The sequence below is a fragment of the Typopeltis vanoorti genome, chromosome 8 (genome assembly GCF_054136105.1).
Source record: "Typopeltis vanoorti isolate ZY-2024b chromosome 8, IOZ_Tvanoo_1.0, whole genome shotgun sequence".
NCBI classification, from domain to species: domain Eukaryota; kingdom Metazoa; phylum Arthropoda; class Arachnida; order Uropygi; family Thelyphonidae; genus Typopeltis; species Typopeltis vanoorti.
Window position 1 is genome coordinate 71,612,441 of NC_143556.1, and position 18,814 is coordinate 71,631,254.

At 33.2% G+C, this 18,814-nt stretch overlaps 1 protein-coding gene across 1 annotated transcript in view; it reads left to right on the forward strand.

The window, feature by feature from the left end:
• rt (Protein O-mannosyltransferase rt) overlaps positions 1-18,814 on the forward strand; it is a 375,338-nt gene that overhangs the window by 189,977 nt on the left and 166,547 nt on the right. Inside the window, exon 11 of the mRNA XM_090396396.1 lies at positions 14,846-14,904. Within this exon, the coding sequence (XP_090252522.1) occupies positions 14,846-14,904 (59 nt within the window). The remainder of the gene's footprint in view (positions 1-14,845; positions 14,905-18,814) is intronic.

An 18,814-nucleotide genomic window follows, 5' to 3' on the forward strand; every position in this document is an offset into this window, starting at 1 on the left:
ATTTAGGGACACAAAACAAACGTGTTGAAAAGATTATTTTACTGATTAATAATAAAATAATAACTTGATGTTTCGACCCCTGTATTGAGGTCATCATCAGAAGGATACATGTGTATAAGAACCAAGCTACATGCTATTGCACTCTATACAGGTAAATTACATCTACGTTGTTAACTAATCTTCCCTCTAAAATGATAAAAAAAAAAAACTACACTGAAAAAATGAACCATTTGGTATTAGACCACAACACCTACCAAATGGTAAATTACAACCCCATGCAATGCAACAAAAAGAAAACTACTGAACTACTTAAATCAGTTAACACGTGGCCGGAAGAAACAATTAAAAAATTAATACCGCAGTATGCCCGTGCGCCCAGAATTTATGGCCTGCCAAAAGTACACAAAACAGACACACCATTATGCCCAATCGTAGAAGGAATCGACAGTCCGAATTACTACTTAGCCAAAAAATCAGCGGCCATACTCAAGGAATTAGTTGATCATTCCCCTTCCTACATAAAAAATACACAACAATTCTTAAACAAAATTAAAAACATTACACTCCACGACCAAGATCTATTAGTCAGCTTTGACATAACTCCCCTTTTCACCAATGAAAAGGGAAGTTATCCCAATCAGTGATACTATCTTACTCTTACAGAACATATTTCCACACGACATCACGACCCTCTTTGCCCACGTACTCCACTCCAGATATTTCGTGTGGCAAAACAATTTTTACCTTCAAAAAGAGGGTACAGCCATGGGCTCACCACTTTCCCCCAATAGCAAACTTTTATATGGGAGACTTTGAGCAACGAGCTCTAGAAATCAGTGTGCTTAAAGCCCAAAATTTGGCTCAGATACATCGACGATATTTTCGCCATTTGGCCCCATGACCACGAAGCATTAGATACATTCCTTAGCCACCTGAACAAACCACACAAATGCATCCAATTCACCATTGAAATGGAAAAAAACAACTCTCTTCCGTTCCTTGACACTCTTGTCACACGTCTTCCTTCAGGCTGTCTCTCCTTCTCAGTTTACCACACACAAAACTTCTTATCACCACACAACACAAAAACTAGGCGTCATAAGCACCCTTAAACACAGAGCTCAAACCATTTGTTCAAATGAATAAGCTCTTAACCATGAATATGAGACCATCAAACATACCTTTATAAAAAATGGATACAGTATAAAAACCATTCACAAGATCCTCCACGAAGATACCACTAATAACAAAAAGATTTCAAGAATTCTATTGCTATACCATATGTTAGAGGCATTTCTGAAAAAATATATAGAACACGACACAATTACAACATCAAAACCACCTTTAAACCCCCGACAAAATTAAGACACCTACTCATTTCTTCCAAGTACCCCCTCCACACCTAGCCCACCCAGGGGTTTACAAAATAGATTACGCATGTAACATACCGTTTTTTACATCTAATTCAGCATGTAGCTTGGTTTTTATACACATCTATACTTCTGATGATGACCTCAATACAGGGGTCGAAACATCAAGTTATTATTTTATTATTAATCAGTAAAATAATCTTTTCAACACGTGTGTTTTGTGTCCCTAAATTCATAAATATGAATAAGTATGATAGCTGGTGAGTGTAGTATGCGGCCTCCCTCAATGAATCCCTTAATCCCTGTAGGTCTTTCTTAATAATAATAATATAAATCTACTAATACATAAGAATATTTATAAGCTCTTTACAGTATTCTTTCTTCCAGTTCTAAGCATTTTCAATAACCTTTGGATTATTTTGCCACCTTCCTAGAAAATAATATCAGGAAGGTGGCAAAATATTCTGGAGGCTATTAAAAAAGTTTAGAAATGGAAGAAAGAGTACTGTAAAAGGAATCAAAGATGATACAGGTGACATGAAAACTGGATATATAAAGATATTCTAGATGTATGGAATAATTACTTTGAAGATTGAAGAATCACTGAATGAAACAAAAAGGGTCAGCACACTTAAATAGGTATAGAACCCAACCATAATGTAATCAGAAATACATATCCATGTTTGAAATAGAAAAAGCGATCAAAAACTTGAAATGTGCGAAGGCAGCTGAATTAGATGTAAAAATCTCACATAAATGTTTTACCTATTATATTCATTTTTATATGTTTAGTGAAAATTTTAATTAATAAGGAATATGTTTTGTTATGTGATAAAGATAATCTAAAAGTATATATGTGATTTGTTTGCATTTACTAATGCAGGTATATGCTTAGCATTACCAGAGCTGATATGTGGTTAAGCAGTAGCAATATAAAATGATTTAATTGCAGTTATAAGCAGTAAACTTGAACTTGCTTACCATATCTTGTAATCCTTAGGGAATAACGCAGCAATGTTGAATGTATATTATAAATTAATTTATGTTGTTTACCATAGTGTTTCACGTCAAATATTCGTAGCATGAGAGCGCTGTAGCAACAGCAGCCATGTTGTGACTTGAGTTTCACTTTGAATCTTGGTATCGGACATGCGCGTTGGTTGTTGATTTTAGAACAGTTGTCATTTGGTAACAGGATGCTAGAAAAGAAACAGAGTAAGTAAGCAGGGAAAGAGATCCAAATAGCTATACAATATATACATGAAAACACAAAAGGTAAAAGTATTATTTATTAAATATACTGCCATATATTTCAGTCTGAAATTAACAGACATTATCAGTGGCTTAAAAACAGTTTTTACAAGGTAGGATGCAAGCAATTGATTTATTCGAAATAGAACAAGCCGCGTGATGCTAAATCATCAATAGCGTTATGCTTTCACTGAAGAAAAGGTTAATCATGAAAGTGCAAAATAAATTGCATATATATATATATATATATATATATATATATATATATGTGTGTGTGTGTGTGTGTGATCATAGGCTTTTACTCGGTTGTTGTGACACATTTTAAAACATAGATTTAATGACTTAAAAAACCAAGATCTTCTTCTTCTTCTTCTTCTGCAGCTTCTCCCACTTAAGTGGGGTCACTGTTTATTATGAGTCTCCTCCACACCTTCCTGTCTTGGGCTGTCACCACATCCAAGTTCTTCATCTTCAAGTCCTCTTCTACCAGCTCCCTCCATCTCTTCTTTGGCCGCCCACGCTTCCGCCTTCCTTGCACATCCATCTGCATGACCCTTCTTCCCACATATTCGTCCTCTCTCCTCATCATTAAAAAACTAAGATAACTTATAAAAATTTTAATGAGAATAATACAACTAGTTTCGGCTTATAACAGCCTTCCTCAGGTATTCATAAAGGAAAAGAATAGTAATAAACATTGAAGTATCTAAAACAACTGGAAATTACAGGTAAAAATTGGCACACATAATTTATACATAAAAAGCGTTGTATTTTTTCAAGTTGTTCTAACAGGCGTGCCATTGTTTATTGCAAGTGTGCGTGCAGGCTCACATGAACGCCAATATTGAATAACTGCAGCATGACTATCTGGGATGTTATAACTCAAATTGTTGTTTAAGTGGACAGGGTTCAGCAGGATTTCCCTTGATTTTACAATTTTTCTCTCAAACTCATTATCACAGCGAAAAATATTTTTTGGACAAACTAACAAATCTATTGAACAACGTATAGAAGAGCATAAGAGAGACATCTCTTACAAAAGATCTCATGCAACTGCGTTATCCAGTCATGTTCTTTTTTCAAATAATCCTAATGATGATCAACAAAGCCACTCCATTTGCTGGGATAGATCAGAAAATATTTTTCACTGTGATGATGAGTTTGAGAGAAAAATTGTAGAATCAAGGAAAATCCTGCTGAACCGTGTCCACTTGAACAACAATTTTAGTTATAACATCCCAGATAGCCATGATGCAGTTATTCAATATTGGCGTTCACGTGAGCCTGCATGCACACTTGCAATAAACAATGGCACACCTGTTAGAACAACTTGAAAAAATACGTTTTTTATGTATCAATTATGTGTGGCAATTTTTACCTGTAATTTCCAGTTGTTTTAGATACTTCAATGTTTATTACTATTCTTTTCCTTTATGAATACCTGAGGAAGGCTGTTATAAGCCGAAACTAGTTGTATTATTCTCATTTAAATCTTTATGAGTTATCTCGGTTTTTTTAAGTCATTAAATCTATGTTTTAAAATATATATACAGTCAACCCTCCTATAACGCGATTAATTCGTACCGCGTTATATGGAAACCATGTTATAAGAAACTCAGATTTAACGTGCAAACCAGATTAATTCGTCCCACGTTATATGGAAACCGTATACCTCGTTATATGAAAACCGCGCTATAAGAAACTCAGAATTAGTACGAATCAGATTGATTCATACCGCATTATATGGGAACCACCCTTTAAACAATTTAAAATTTGGATTTTGTCCTCAAGAGATATTAAACTTTCTTTTTAACTGTTTTCTTGTTTCTTTTGTGTCTGACATTATGCATACCTGAGGTTAACAATTATTTTATTATTATTATATTACAACAAATAAAAAATATTACCTACGGTATTGTGTAATGTTGTCCAATTACGATAACACAAATTAAGCGAGCAAAAGGCACTTTATTGAACACTAATCGTGATATGTATGTCTGCACGGATTTACAGACAGTTTCTTACTAAGTTGCACTTAAAATTGATGACAAAGTGGGTGGTTGAAACAGTGAAAGTTCGGCAGCGCTATTGGATAAAAAAATTCACGCAAATATGCAACAGCCAATCATACAGTCTATTTTAAGCATTAAAACAGAGCACTGTGAACAATCTCGCATTGTTTCTTCGCTTATAGGGGAATTCCCTGATAACTGAAATTGGAAAATGGTGATGTACCTTCACCAAAAAGAAGGGAATTCCCCATTAATTTCAACTGTAAAAATTTAACACACAGATAAGTTCATGCTATAGAGAATCTTCTTAAACCAATTAAGTTGATGGAATGTTGTTGAACGGAAACCGCGTTATAAGAGTACCACATTATAGGAGGGCTGTTGCAATTTTGGCTCCCCGTTATATGGAAACCGCATTATAAGAGTACCGCGTTATAGAAGGGTTGACTGTATATATTAGGGTTATCAAGTAATTTTATAAACTTGGTTATTTTACTCCTAATCCCAAGTAAGCAAACAGTTAAGTTTGCACCTGAACGTAGCTCAAATCCAAAGGTGGTGCAACACCAGGGCAACTCATTGCAAAGGTGAGCAAAGCTCTGATCACCACTCCTAGTATTTTCCATAATGTAAAGCACATCTCACTAAGAGATGTATACTGTAATACATTATGGGTGGTCTGGGTAGTGACCCCACCCATAATGTATTGCAGTATACATCTCTTAGTGAGATGTGCTTTACATTATGGAAAATACTAGGAGTGGTGATCAGAGCTTTGCTCACCTTTGCAATGAGTTGCCCTGGTGTTGCACCACCTTTGGATTTGAGCTACGTTCAGGTGCAAACTTAACTGTTTGCTTACTTGGGATTAGGAGTAAAATAACCAAGTTTATAAAATTACTTGGTAACCCTAATATACATTATTCCCAAGGTAAAAAAACTTATTTACATACATATATATATATATATATATATATATATATATATAATTTATAATACCATACTAAACAGATCATCAGATAGATGTATCCAGTTGGTTTCTTAAGACCTTATGTCTTTATAAAATAACATTATTGGTCTTAATTAGTATTAAAAAAAAAGAAACTTAAATGATGTGTTATTCGAATCAAACTTTCCCATATTTTTGATGAGGATAGGCAGTCATTCCGATTCAAGTTAGGGTAGTGAAGCAAGGCCTTGGCACTCTCTTTAAATAGGCATTTGAATTTGTACTGACATCTATGTAGAAGGCTAGTTTCAGATGAAAGAATGTTGTGGTCTGGCTCTATTCCATGTTGAGCTAATCCAGACTTATTAGATTTTCTGTGGAAAATATATGATTGATGTTCTTATATTCTGTGTTCTATTGAGCATTCAGTTTGTCCAAAGTAGGAAAGATGCAGTCACACGGAATTTGGTAGACACATGGAAGAGACATAGGTGAGTGCTTATCTTTAGAAAAGGAGGAAATACATTGAGAATTTATTAATAGGAATAGGAATGACTGCCTATCTTTATCAAAAATATGGGAAAATTTGATTCGAATAACACATCATTAAAGTTTTTTACTAATTAAGACCAATAATGATATTTTATAAAGACATAAGGTCTTAAGAAACCAACTAGATACTACATCTATCTGATGATCTGTTTAGTGTGATATTATAAATTATATCTATCTATCTATCTATCTATCTATCTATCTATATATATATATATATATATATATATGCAATTTATTTTACACTTTCATGATTAACTCTTTCTTCAGTGAAAGCATAATACTATTGATGATTTAACTTCACGTGGCTCGTTCTATTTCGAATAAATCAATTGTTTGCATTCCGCCTAAAAATTGTTTTTAAGCCACTGATGTTATCTGTTAATTTTAGATTGAAATATATGGCAGTGTATTTAATAAATAATACTTTTACCTTGTGTTTTCGTGTATATATGTTGTATAGAACTATGGCACAAGTTTCTCTTAAAATTATTATCCAAAGAGGTCTAATAAACCGAGTTAAGTTCTCTAATCTCATAAAAGCTGTATATGCATCTTGAATTACTCTCCAAGGATACGGAACTGTGAAGCTAATATTGAAGTACAGCATAATATATCAAGCCTTTGTATATGAGAATACTGGTGTTTAATGAAAGTCAAGCGATATATGTTCCAAGGAGTGATATGAAATCTATGGTAATAAGTCCCTGTATTGGAAATGCATTTGGAACTGCTCAATTAATGTATTCCTGTTGTTTGAGAGATTATTCGTCATACCTATTTCAGAAAATTGAAAGATAGATGCAGTAAGGAAATGTCTATATGGCAGTATATTTAATAAATATACTGAGACTACAGAACTTTTAGCTGAATGCTATGTTCAGTTTATTTCGTAAAATATCTTGTGTATTGTCTCAGTATTGAATTAACTGTGAAAGTTAAGAGTACAAGAGAATAATATAGAATTCATTTATGTTATTTTAAAAAATGGCCATTTAATTATTCCTTGTGTGTATTATCTGTTGTATTACATTATGTATTATAATTTTATGTTTACAGCAAATATTTTTATTTTTTTATCATTGTGCTTCATTCTTTAGAGTACAATCTGTTGATTCTGAAGTCACTGCACTATCACAGATTTGAATCTGGAACATTCTAACCAACAAATAAAAAATAAGATTAAATATATTGTTATTTTATTCCACAACTGTCTTTAATATAACAAACTTGGATATAGATGGGGAATAACAGAGAGCAAAGCAAGCTCACATATTAAAATATAACAAATTGGTGCGGTCAACAGGATTTGTAATGTGCAGCAGACATATAAAAATATAACAAAAGGCCTGGACAGTGGGTCCAGATAATTGGATTGGCTGTCATAATACTCTATAAAAAGGCAAGTAACACTTAATGGGAAAATTACAGAGGAATTTTCATGCTGATAATGCCTTTTAAGATTTATACTAGTACGAGGGTGGTCTGAAAAGTTCTCGGACTTGACCATAGATGGCAACACCATCAGCTAGATTTTTTTTTCTAAGTTGGTACATCTGTCATAAGCATCCATGTGAAATTGCAAGTCATTCTATCAAGTAGTTTGGTTTATACAGCTGTCTGAAGCAAAGGTGTTGTCTATATCCCTTGAAATGGATAAAATTGAGTATCGTGCGGTTATAAAATTCTTTGTAAAAGAAGGTTTAACACCAAAAGAAATTCATTCCAAGTTCATAAAAGTTTATGGGTACCCTTCTCCTTCATTTTCGAGAATTAAGAAATGGGCTGCTGAGTTTAAACGTGGCAGTACCAGCCTTGAAGATGATCCACGTGAAGGACGTCAAAAAAGTGTAGCAACACCAGAAATCATTGATCAAGTGCATGATATGGTATTGGATGACTGGCGAGTCAGAGTGCGTAAAATTTCTGAGACTACACCTTCTTTTGAAATTGCATTTCAAAAGAACGTGTATATATTTTGCATGAAGAATTGCAAATGAAAAAGCTTTGCACAAGATGTGTACCGCACTTGCTCACAGCAGATCAAAAATGCACTCGCATGAAAATCTCTAAACAGTGGAGTGTTTTAACAAGAATAAAACTGATTTTGTACATCGATTTATTACTTTGGATGAGACTTGGATTCACCATTACAAACCAGAATCCAAAGAGCAGTCAAAACAGTGGGCAGAAGCTAGTTGTTCAGCACCAAAAAGACAGTCAGTTCCATCAGCAGGAAAGGTCATGGCATCAGTCTTTTGGGATGCTAAAGGCATTTTTTTTATTAATTATCTTGAAAAGGGTTAAACAGTAACTAGGGAATATTATTCTGATCTTTTAACCAGACTAGACAAAAAAAAATTGTGAGAAAAGACCCAGTTTGAAGAAGAAAAAAAATCATCTTTCATCAGGACAATGCACCTGCCACAAAGGTGTTTTGATAATCGGAAAATTAAGGGATCTGTGCTATGAATTGTTGGAACATTCCCTATTCCCCAGATCTGGCTCCCTCTGACTTCTATCTGTTCTCAAAACTAAAACTCTTCCTCTCTGGTCAGTGTTTTTCTTCAAATCAATAGGTGATTGCAGCTGTAGAGGGATATTTTGCAGATTTTACTGAGAATCACTACAGGGATGGGATAGTGGCACTGGAGCATCGCTGGAATAAATGTATTAATCTTAAGGGAGATTAGGTTGAAAAATAAAAATAATTTTGAAATTATAAATTCGTTTTTTTATTGTCAGGTCGAGAACTTTTCAGACCACCCTTGTATGCTTGAGAAATGGCTAAGAAGAATTGTGGAAGGGAAGCATGGAGAGGCACAAGCTGGATTCATGCCAAGGAGGTGGTCAGGATCAGATTTTCATTTTAAGGCACATAGGTTAGAAATCTTGGGAATATAACAAGGACCTGTATTTAAGTTTTGCAGATCTGGAAAAGGTATATGATAGGTGCTAAGAGGAGAGCACTTTAAAATGTTTCAGTTTCATAGTGTAGATGGAACATTATATTGTGCAATACATAGTCTCTGTTTGAGCTGAAAGTCAGCAGTTATATCTGAAGGAGGTATAAGAAGATGGTTTGATGTTAAATCAGGTGTATGCGATAAGGGTACACATTGTCTCCACTGTTAGTAATTATGTATATGGATCACATTATGAAGGAATGTGGTATTAAACCTGATATCAAAATTGGCGATGTTAATCTTAGCTCCTTACTTTATGCAGATAATGCTTATTCTTCTAAATTAATCTAGCACAAGTCAGGATGAAAATTCCCTAACTAAATCAAATAACTGTTAAAATAACTTTGATATGAAAATCAGCAATAAAAAGACAAAGACAATGAAAATAGGCAGGAGCATTGAAAACATCAGCTGTATCCTGAAGGGAGAACCTATTGAATAAGTAAAACATTTCAGTTATATAAGCAAAATTTTTAGTAAATGGCAAATTAAATATGGAAATAGACAACAGAAGTAGTAAAGCCTCTATGGTAGGAAGTCAGCTGAATAAATTTATGTGGAATAAGAGAGAAATTAGTCAAAACACTAAATTAGTATACAAGACAATGTTCAAATCGATTTTAACTTATAGCTCTGAGAGCTGGGTTAGAAATAAAACACTTTATCAAAGACTAAATACCACAGATATGATAGTTTTTGAGAAAGATTAAAGGAGTAAAGATGGCATCAATGGCAGTATCATATTAAAAATGAGGATATTAGGAAAGAACTTACCATTGTTAGCATTTAGGAATATGTTATCAGAGCTAATCTGAGGTGGTATGATCATCTAAACAGAATGGATTAGTAGTACTGTCAAGGTGTTCTGTACATTCCCTGAGCATATATATCAGCAGTTTGAAGATAATAATAAACTCAGTTTGACAAAGGATTAAAAAAAAAATAGATTTAGTCTTCATGGAGTTGGACATCCTACAGCAACCAACATTCAGTATTAATCCTATGGAACTGATGACATTTTTTAATCTTTCGCTCCACATGTGATATAATTAAGTTGAGTAAGAGCTGGTCATGGAACATGTGTTGATTTAATGTATAAATGGGCTGGTCTTATCATTATAAGGAACTGTAATTGCAGCTACTATGGAACATTATGCTGTGATGGTAGACTCTACCAATATTATGATCTAGTGAGTTTAAATGAATAAATTAACTTAGTGGGAGAAGTAGAACTAATGAACAGTGCCATTGAATGTTGCAATTATAGGCATACATAGAAAGTTTATATTTCTGTCATTATTGATACTTTATGTCCATTTCAGATGTGTTAACTAGTCCTATTTAATTTTAATTAAATTTTTTGCAGATGAGTGTACAGAGGGTTTTCTGTTATTGTATTAGTAATGTGTAAATGCTAGAACTAGTGGTTTACAACTTTATTATTGTTAAGTGGAATGCTTACCTAACCTGATTGCTAATTGCCTATATTAAGAACACAATTTGATAAGAACACATAGCAAAAATAAACCTGCAACTCTTCAAGAAAAATGTCAATAAACTATAAATTAAAGATAAGAATACAAATTTGATAAGAACACATAGCAAAAATCTGTGTATATTTAAAAAAAAAAAAAAAGATACACACGCAAACACACACATATTGATTTTATGTGTAAAACTGCCTATTTTATTCTGTCTACCTCTCTGCCCTCTGGAACAACCTTTTTCATGAAGTATTTTCAAACAGCTACAACCTGCAACTCTTCAAGAAAAATATCAATAAACTATAAATTAAAGATGGCAAGAAATTATATTCTGTTTCATTCTTTATCCAAATGTAAGCAAGTAAAGTTTGTGCAGGAAGTTACTTGATATAGAGGCTAATAACTTCACATCAATTGCCTTAGTATCCCATGATGTTAATAATTGGTTTTATTTAAAAAGGAAATTGTTAATCAATCTCTTTTTCTAACAATTATTTTTAATTTCCGAGTGTACCTATATATTATTATATGCACAAGGGTTCACTCCAATTGGTGCAATGACCTTAACTCTCTTTCAGAATCCAAATAATCACTGACTCAAGACCAAAATACAAAATAAAGACATTTAATATAACAAACACAGTATATACACACTTCAAACAAATATTACTTAACTATAACTAACTACAGAATTAATTGGATCCAAGGCCTTTTAAAATGAACTTACACTTAAGACTAGACTAAACACTTTGTTTGCACAATCACAAAATGTTCATAGCCAGTTTCTTTCTCTGTCAAGGCCCTTTTCCGAAGATATATGACTCTATTCTTCATTTTCATAGGATCCCTTTTCATCACTCACGTAGCACACATTTTATTCTTCCTGACTTAATTCCGTCTCTTTTTATTAGAATTAATCATTAGATCTGCGTCCTTAATACAAATGAATCTTCCCAATTAGCATTTCCACAAACATTCCTTTAGAACGTAAATAGCAACTTCTTCTTTTATTCACTAAAATGCTTATTGACAGTCTTAACTCTTCCAATTAAAAAAACTTACAGTTCTACGATTCCCTTTTCGGAATCTCCTATAAATCTTCCAATTAGCATTTCCTCCAATATTCCTTTTAAAACGCCTGTAGCAATATTTCCTTTTTATTCATCAATACTTATTCCACTTTGAAACTTAATAGTTCCACGATTCCTTTTTCAGAATATACTATTAATTTTCCTTCGACTGTCACATAAAAAAACTCAAGTTCCTCTGAATCTAAATATCTGCCGGCCTGTGTTCTAAATTCCTTCCGAACGCTATCTTGTTTACAGTCGTTATTCAGATTCAGATACTGAACGCTTTCCTTGTCAGCTGTCAATCACACATCAAACTTCTCGGCAAGCATGCGCACTCCAAGTGGCAAGCGAGAAACTAGGTATAATGGCTGGCACGTTGTCTCCGTTAGTGACAAGAGAATGTCTTCATAAAACACAAAACTTAATATTTTAAATTACAATAAAATTCCTGTAAGTAATACAGATATCAAATCCAGTAAGCACATAAATTTTTTAACTTCTTTACATATCATTTTTGACTAAACAATTTCAGTAACGGGCACATCGGAAGTGCTGACAATGTGTGTTATGAAACTAAAACTAATAAACATTTTAACATAAACAATTTGTAAAAATATTCAGAATTTTAATTATGATTATTTTTTCAGTAACTCACCACACACATCTTACAGACATGCATTATGGGAAAAAATGTCACTAAACTAATTTCTCAAACCTCACCTGCACCTATACACACACAGCACTGATGTGCTCAGGTTCTTTTACCTGCCATGTATGGGATTAATATAAATAAAAACTAAAACTTTAGAGGTTTATTTGAGGCTATTTTATTTTTGATAGAACCATGAATGTCATAGGATGTCATGGCAATCTCCTGAGAGAGAAGACTTTATAATCACACTTGGTTATGGACAAATCCTCTGATATCATTTCCAGCTCTTAAATCAGCATCTCTTACACCTCCTGGCTTGTAGCAATAACTGACTATATATTTTGTCATCTTGCTTCTCTTTCATGCCACATTGTTTCAAATGCATTGCCCTCCATGTCTGTCTTTCCGGGTGACCTCTGACTCCAAGTCTGCAAGTATCTACTATCATCGACAGCATCCCTCTTGAATTCTGATCTCTCTATCTTCCCTGAAAATATATCACTCATATTCTGTCCCTTTAACTACATAATCCACTGTCAACCAAGTCTCACTAATGCCATTAACTTTTAGTGAGGTTGCACCAACCAACAACAAAAATATTACTTATTAAAACATTAAGAGCAACAATGCTTTTATCATGAAACGAAAAAACGTACAGGTGATGCAAATGTTATTACACTGTTAATGGGACAGTGTTGATGTCATTGTTATTAACAAGTTGGATTGAGAAACAGTCATATTTTCCACCTGTTTATGAAAATATAAATGCATGGATAGATAATATAACTGAAAAGGAGCACGATTAGAGAGAGAGAGAGAGTACAGCAAGAGGGCAGGAGCTTGATGGTTCTATGGAAATATGGATTGAGTTAAGAAAAAAAATTAATCAACAAAGAATGACATCAGTAGAAATTAAATTTTTGAGAGAAGCAGTAGGATGCTGAACTGGATGAAACGAAACAGGAATTTTACAGTAACTCTAATAATTATAGAAGTAAATTCATTCATTATGTGAATGGCAACATATAGGCTATCAAAAATTCCCTAAAATGTAAACCAGAAGGAAAAAGAAATTGAGGAAGACTCTTAAAGAAATTATTAGAAACCAAATGAGCTATAGGATCTGATACCATGATAAGAAGAAGATGAATATGGATTGAGTTGAGGTGGGTTATTTAGAATTACAATTTGTTTATGTATAAAAAGGCTTAGGAGTGTTGTTTATTATTCATATCAATGCTTTACAGTATAAACAGCACCAAGAGATGAAAAAAGAATATAATTTATTGAACTTACTAATATAAACTTGAACTTACTAAAAACTTATTTTTAGAATCAGCATTCGCTACAAGGCATTCCCCCAACCTCAACAAGTTTGGTTGTATTAATTTGCTGAATATCTGGATTGCAGTCATCCTGAGACCAGACTTCTCCAAATTAACTTTACGGTTACTGGCCCATAAGAAGGGTATCTTGTTAGAACATTAGTTCTGTGTCAATTACAAATTGAATTGTAACAAATGTTTTAGTGTAGTGCCTGATGATACTAGGTAGAAAACCAGCAAAATATTAGTAAGTTCAATAAACTAATTTATTTTTTCATCTATTAGCAATGGTTATACTGTGAAGCATTACTATGAATGCAGTTCATATAGTAAAACCAAAGGCATCAGTGTTCTATGTCTGTACAATGTTGGTTGCTTGAATAAGGAGGCCAAGTTGTCTGTTTTGTACAAAGAAAATCCTTCAGAAGGCAAAATTCTGTCATCATTATCATAGGGAGATGGAAGTAATTAAATAGAAAGTCACTAATAATATAATTTATGGTAAAAGGGAGAAGATATTAGTTCATTTTAAATTTTGAATTATGTTTTAATTTAAAAATTGCTGCTTTCCATATTATGATGGGTGGGAAAAATGCTCATAAGTAACATGAGCATTTTTTCCCCTTCCCAAAACATGGTTTATATTAATTAGCATTTCATCAGCAAATGAATTTATTAGAAAATAAACTTCAAGGGAGGCAGTTTTCTTCTTTTCTTATCAAAATCAAGCTCAAGTTCAAAATATTTTTTTATTTTGTTGGTTGGTAGTTTCCATACAGATTATGTCTGTTAGAACAAATGTTTCATATAAGAATAAATAAGCAGAATATATTTCATTTGATATTAGATAAGATTCCTCACATATAAGACAAAAAGATACTTTGTATTTTGCATTTCAACTGAAAAAGCTCCAGGAAATATACATAGATCATCAGAAATAATATATCATTTTGTTTATGTTATATCTGTTTGGTAATGATTGAGAAATTAATAAAATTCCTGTCATAACGAATAATGCAAGTAATTTATAGTTGCAGTTGTGAAGCTCTGAATTCACAGTTACACTTTTTTTGAAAAATGTTGCTGGGTCTACAGAGCTTCATAGCTGTGCTGATAATGCTCTGTGCTTACAATAATTGAAAATTAAATGCATATATATTTTTACACAAATTTGCCATTTATTTGAAAATTAATGCTTATTTTATTGGCAGGTAACATGCTACAGTTTTAAAGATGTAAATAATTGGTGGATTATTAAAAGACCTGAAAGGTAAGTAATGTTACTATAAATGTATAGCTTTATAAAGTAAATTCTCTCTCTCTTCGATCTCCTCATGTCTGAGGACTCATGACCTTAAAAATGCATCGTCATCATGAAGGTTATCCTGGAATCTTAGTAGAGTGGTTTCCCATTGCCTTCTCTACTGCTGTGTCATAACCACAGAGACAAAAATTCATCATTGCCCATGGTTATCATGTTGAAGCCGTGTCAGTCCTCTGGATCTTCATCTCCAAGATGTATTGACAGTCCTGCTGCCAGGGTAAGTTGCCTTTTTGAAATGGTGACACAGACTCGCCATTGTCCCAACACCATCATGGAACCTTGTGGTATTTAAAGGAGTGCCCTTACCAGTGGTACACCTCTGTGCTCTGCTGGTATCGGTGCTGCTTGTCTGGGACTACATTGGTAACTAGTCTTCATATCTGAAGACCGTTTCCCTATCTGCAACCTGGAGCCATCTGGTGGCATGTAGCTCTGCCTCTGGGAATTCTCCAAGCCAAGTCCAGAATAAATTAAAATAGCTGACTAAATTTATTATTTGTTAGTTCTGTAATAGGATCAGCATACCTTGGCTTTTTTTCATGTGCCATCTTTATTTCAAATATTTGTTTGACTAATCATTTGACACGTTTCTGATTAAATGACTATATATCTTGGAGAGACTGACTGCCTAAATTGTCAAATATTATTAATCTTATATTCTTTTATGTAGTTGACTGACTCATTGTAACTCATAGTGACCAAAGGAATAGTGTTGTATTGAAAGATATGTTATAGTGAATCTCACTCATATCATCTTTTCTTCTCCTATCTAGCATGCTCTGCAGACCAGTTTTCTTGAAAAAATTAGGGGTATTCTTGTGTACTACTTGATTGCAGTTCAATGTTTTAGGTGATTTCTTTCTTAGTACATATAAATTTATTCATTTGGCTTTCCATCATATTACCTTTGTTAATTGTATTATTTCCATATCAAAGTAATTTAGCATGAAAGTTTCTTTAATTCCTTTTAATTTTCTTTGTTTCCTGGCTAATTTGAAGATTGGAGACATTATATACTTAGCCAACCAGGCCAGTGTGTGTGGGGGGTTAAAGGTATGTGCCCACATTGGGCACATACCTTTTGCGTGTACCTTTTAGTAGAATGCTAATTCTATTAAAAGAAACTTTTAGTAGAATTAGCATTCTACTAATGTACTGTAGGATTAAACCTTTAGTGAGTGGGATTCAGTCGACATTTGATGACATTTTACGACGCTTAAGGAATAATTGAAGTGACATTTTAGATCATCAAATTCCTGATATCTATACTCAGGAGTGTACAGGATATTATGATAATACTACATGAAAAATTACACCATTACTAACTTCCAATCAACAGTTTTCCTCCAAATTAATCTGTCAAGACTCCAACATTATCTGATCTTACATTTCTGTCTTCTTAAGACACTTTTTACTGAAATTAATCCATCTATATGTTGGTCTTCCTCTTGTTTTTTTTTCCTGCCAACCTGGCAAAAGAACACTTGTTTTGCTAATCTTTCCTCTCCCATTCTGTTTAAGCGACCATACATCTGAGATTAGCTCTTCTAATACAGTCTTGAATGCTAACAATGGCAAGTTCTTTCCTAATATCCTCATCCTTAACAAATTACTGCCATTGATGCCATTTGCTCACTCTCCCAATCTTTCTCAGATCTCTCATATCTGTGGTCTCATATCAAAGTCTTTGATGGAGTGTTTTATTTCTTACTCAGCTCTCAGATCCATAAGTTGAAATTGGTTTGTACATGGATAGAGCTAATATTATTATTATGTGATACCTCCAGGGAGTCCAAGGACTCATCGAGGGAGGGCACCTACTCTACACTTATTTGTCTCCATCACTCAATCTGCCAACTACACCACTGCCATCTAACTCCCACTACCATCACTAGCTAGTGTTTTTATTTTCAATATAGCTCTCTCTCTTTCTTTCTCTCTCACACACACATAATCAGAAACAGTGAATCAAAAAAGCAGATGCTAAATATATATAAATTATATATTTAGTTTAATGCTTTATCCAAGTGTAAGCAAACAATGTTTGCACCTGAAGTATCTTCAGGATTGGGGCAACTTGTGACAAAAAAAAAAAAAAAAAAAATCTAAAATATATGTTTTGACTTTCCTTCTTATTCCATATGAATTTATTCAGCTGACTTCCTACCACACGCTCTATGGCCAAGATTTTGCAACTTTCAAAGTTGTACATATAGTCAGCTTTGAAATATGGATTGATATTTATTTTCAGTATTTCTGTATAATTTACATTATCAAAATAAAACGTTTGGCTCTTTCTTTGATAATCATCAATTTCCTGATATGCACCCTGAAGGGGGGGAGGTTGTCAGGTAAAAAATGACTGCACTACATCATTAAGTTTACATTATTATTAATCTCCTATCAACAAATTTTCCTCCAAATCAAACTATTACTTCATACTTCTAAGACACTTCTGACTGAATCAATCTACCTAGTCTTAGTCTTCCTCTGGGTCTCTTTCCTGCCATCTTGGCATCAAACACCCGTTTTGCTAACCTTTCTTCACCCATTCTATTTAAGTGGCCATACCACCTTAGATGAGCTCTGCTGGCACTTGAATGTTAACAATGTCAAGTTCCTTTCTAATATCTTTATTTTTAATACGATTCTGCAGTTGTTGATGCCATCTGTTCACTCCTCTAAGTTTTCTTAGAACCCTCATATCTGTAGTATCTAGTCTTTGATCAATCTTTGTTTTATTTCTAACCTATGTCTCATATCCATAACTTAAAAAATTGATTTGAATACCTTCTTGTATACTGCTAGTTTGATGTTTTGGCTAATTTCTCTCTTGTTCATATAAATTTATTCAGCGCTATCCACTATACCAGTTTTGCTTATTTTGTTCTCTATTTCCAGATTTAACTTGCCATCTTTACTAAAAACTATGCCTAAATAGCTGTAAGATCTCCAAAATGGAGATGAAATTTTTTATGCTCCTGCCTATTTTCATAGTTTTGGTTGCTTTATTGCTGATTTTCATGCCAAATTTTTATTACAGCTGTTATCCAATTTAGTTAGTGAATTTTGGAGACTTGTACTTGATGTGTTTCAGAGTATATCATCATCATCTGCATAAAAAAAAGCTAAGTTTAACATCTCCAAATTCTAATAACAGGCCTGATGCTACTTTCTTTCATAATGTGATACAGTGGTATCTCGCTAATCCGAACTAATAAAAACCATGCACGTTCGGATTATTGAAAAGTTTGGATTAGCGAATTTTCCTCCAAGAGGCAACAATAACTAGCGTTTAAGACAAAAATAATCAGATTCTAATGGTACATGAATTTAATTCTGTTCCAAGAGGCAACAATAACTAGCGTTTAAGACAAAAAATAATCAGATTCTAATGGTACATGAATTTAATTCTGTACATAAATGAAGTAACTGATAGAAAACAAAAAGCTACTGTACTGTAATGTAAAACAAACAAAAAAATAATAATAATACAGTACACGAGTTTATTTTAGTAAAAAAATTTAATTTGTATGTACCTTATTGTTGAGGATTCTGATTTAATAAAATTGCATAGTTTAGCACGTAACTTAATTTGTGTGAAAAATATCACTTTCTTGTACACAACGCAAAAAAAGTTTATTTCTTTGTAAAAAAAAAGTCACTGATTTTCTTTTGCTTCTTGGAAGCTAAACTTCTTCGAATGTTTCTTCTCGGAGCTGCATTAGCAATAAAATTTTGTGGAATGGCGTATCATTCTGGTTAGCCCATTCTATACACATATTAAAACTGTCAAACTACCTCTTCATGTTTTACTTTTTTTTCTTCGAGTTCTTCATCATCGTCTTCTAATTCA